Raw genomic sequence first — 3095 nt, 5'->3', positions numbered from 1 at the left:
CACGTAAGTCAGTTACATATATAATTGTAATCTATAAATATATATTGAGACAAATTGAAATCTCCATGCAACCCTATGGAAGTAAAGTAACACTGCTCACCTACAAAAATGCCTACACTTAGTAACACCATTCATCTATAAAACGTTAGTAATACCTTTGTTAAACGTATGAATTATATATGCGAAAACTATGAAGCTGATAAGATTAAAATAGCAGATTTAATGTTTTCACTTTTAAAGTGAAACTGTAATTGGGATGAAAACTTTTCAATATTAATAATTGTAAATATAAAATTATGCAAGTTAGATTAAATTATTAATTTTAAGACTTTGGTTATTACTATAAAGTTGATGTCATTCTCTAGTAATTCACTCATGAACTATCTGCACACTCATCATATCAATGCGCTTTCTGGTACCACTTCATGGTACAAAAGAATAGTAACACTATATGCCTTTAGAAACCCTGTCCATCTATGTAAAACACACACAATATGCCTATTAGGACCATCAGCCGAGAAACACCATCCGTCTAGAGAACCTTAGTAACACTGTCCGCCTATAGAAACTTGGTAACCTCGTCCACTTATAGAACCTAGGTAACACCCTTCTCCTAAGACGCTCTCTGGTTCTACTTTGTGGACGTATTACTATATGGTGCGTGGCACTATGACTTCATCGGCTATACCCCTCCTACTCCCTAATCAGCGCGTATGTCCAGAGTGCGGGGATTACTACTAATGTTCGAATTACAGTCTTCTAGTTATGCAACCTAACATTAATAGTTATTTGACCACATTATATTTCTCAATCATTCTGAACACGATCATTGATCCTTCACAGTATTCTGTTCATGCTTCTCTAGCAGTTCTCCCATCACATAAACTTTTTACAGTAGTCTTCTGAGCAGATAATATTTTTCTGACACACCGCTGTCCACACGACATTCCTCTAACGTCTCCCTGACAACCCTCTTCGAATATAAGCATTATTTACCAGTCTTTTCCCTAAATACAGACTCGATGTATAAAAATGCTTTAATATCACTTTCATTGAACATTCTTGAGATCAAAAACTATTTCTCTTACAGTCCTCTTATATCATGCCTATTTTCAAAAACAGTACAATTCTGACTAAACATGCCTTTCATAATACGTAATGAAATAATTTTAACTTCCACCTTTACTGTGGGACCTAGATACATGCATTCACGCACCTAGGACGCTTTGTGCTATGTCCAGAAGTTCGGCCGACCTGACCTCTTCATCACAATTACAACAAACCCCAAGTGGCTAGAAATCACAACTGTAATTGGAGAACGGCAGTTTGCTGAGGACCGCCATGACGTTACGTCACGTGTTTTTCAACTCAAGCTAAAGTGTCTCATGGCGGTTCTCACCAAAGGCCAGATTTATGGTGCAGTACGCTGCTTCATGTACTCGGTCGAATGGCAGAAGCGTGGCCTTCCTCATGCCCATTCTTCCAAACAGAGTGGATCAAGTCATCTGTGCCGAGTTGCCAGACTCTCAAGCTGATCCTGAGCTTTCCAACACCGTCCAGACTCACATGTTGCATGGCCCATGTGGCGCTTTCAGTGTGAGGCGACGTCAACTGCAGTAAAGGATGGTCAAGGATGGTCACTGCAGTAAAAGGTATCCTAGGCCATTTGTTAGGGAAACAAGGACAGGAGATAATGGATACCCCACTCACAGAAGGCGTGCCCCAGGGGACGGTGGCCATCATGTGCTCATCAAAGTTGGCAGTGAATACGTTCCTATGGACAACCGATAGGTAGTGCCTTACTCTCCTGTTCTATATCGGACGTTCAAAACCCACGTCAATGTAGAGTACTGTAGCAGTACATGTGTAAATGTGTCAATAAGGGGACTGACCATGTCATGTTTGCTGTTAGTGACGAAACAGATGAAATCCAGAGGTACCAGAGTGGACGTTACATCTGCACATCTGAGGCAGTGTGGCGAATACTGTCTTTCCCTATACATGAGAGGTTCCCTGCTGTCTCGCACCTGGAAGTCCACCTCCCAGACGAACAGCGAGTCTACTTTCAGCCAGACAATGTCAGGGAACAAATGGAGCGTAGCACAACTCTTTTGGTATTCTTTGATCTCTGCCAGTCAGATGCTTTTGCCAGGACATTTCTTTACAATGAAGTACCTTCCTATTTTACGTACTCAAGACAAAGAGGTTGGGCCAGGAGACTGAGAGGACAACCAGTGGCAGGTCACCCCAATGTAAAGCAAGACTCATGCATCGGAAGAGTATACACCGTCCATCCTAGCTGCAGTGAGCGTTACCACCTTCGCCTGCTTCTACACTCTGTTCGAGGCCCTATCTCTTTCAACGACCTAAAGACGGTCCGTGGTGAACTGCACCCTACTTTCCAGTCTGCTTGCCGGGCCATTGGACTCTTGGAGGATGAAGCCTGTTGGGAGGAAACACTCAGGGGGGCTGCCGTTTCCGAGAGCCCTCGCAAGTTGAGAGATCTCTTCAGTGTACTGGTGGTGTTCTGCAACTTGAGTAACCCCCTCGATCTCTGGATGAGGTTCAGAGACTCCCTGTTTGAGGGCATTTTGACAGCAGCTCAACAGGTGGACGTTAACATAACGTACGACAATGCTCCTAACCTGTATGATTTGTGCCTGAAAACATGCAGGAGATCATTACCCGTATTGGTGGTCTGCGGTTAGACAATTACAACCTACCTGTGCCGGCCAGAGCTGTTCATCAGTTGAATATTGATTACATCAGGGAGACCAGCTACAACCATCCTGAATTTCTAAACTTTGTTGAGCAGAACTACCCGATGCTCACAGACGAACAGCGTCAAGTCTATGACCATGTTCTTTCTAGCATCCACAGTCCAACAGATCACACGATCTTTTTCCTTGACGCTCCTGGAGGAACTGGAAAGACGTACATAAACTAATTTTTTCACAGATGTGTGATACACTACAAACACACAAGTACAACTCATCACAATTTGACATTTTCCGTTTTTTCTAAGTGACGCAGTTAACACATGGTCAACAGTATCTTTTGTTAACTTATATTTAATTGTTATAATAATGTACAAT

General features: G+C 42.5%; 1 protein-coding gene across 1 annotated transcript; it reads left to right on the top strand.

The window, feature by feature from the left end:
* The first annotated feature begins 1862 nt into the window (after positions 1–1862).
* LOC106460570 lies at positions 1863–2708 on the top strand. The gene has a single exon (XM_013920288.1). The coding sequence runs from the start codon at positions 1863–1865 to the stop codon at positions 2706–2708; it is 846 nt and encodes a 281-aa protein (XP_013775742.1).
* Positions 2709–3095: the final 387 nt, after the last annotated feature.

Source organism: Limulus polyphemus, unplaced genomic scaffold (genome assembly GCF_000517525.1).
Source record: "Limulus polyphemus unplaced genomic scaffold, Limulus_polyphemus-2.1.2 Scaffold797, whole genome shotgun sequence".
NCBI lineage: Eukaryota > Metazoa > Arthropoda > Merostomata > Xiphosura > Limulidae > Limulus > Limulus polyphemus.
The sequence above is the reverse complement of the archived record's forward strand: the minus strand, read 5'-3'. Positions and strand labels throughout refer to the sequence as shown.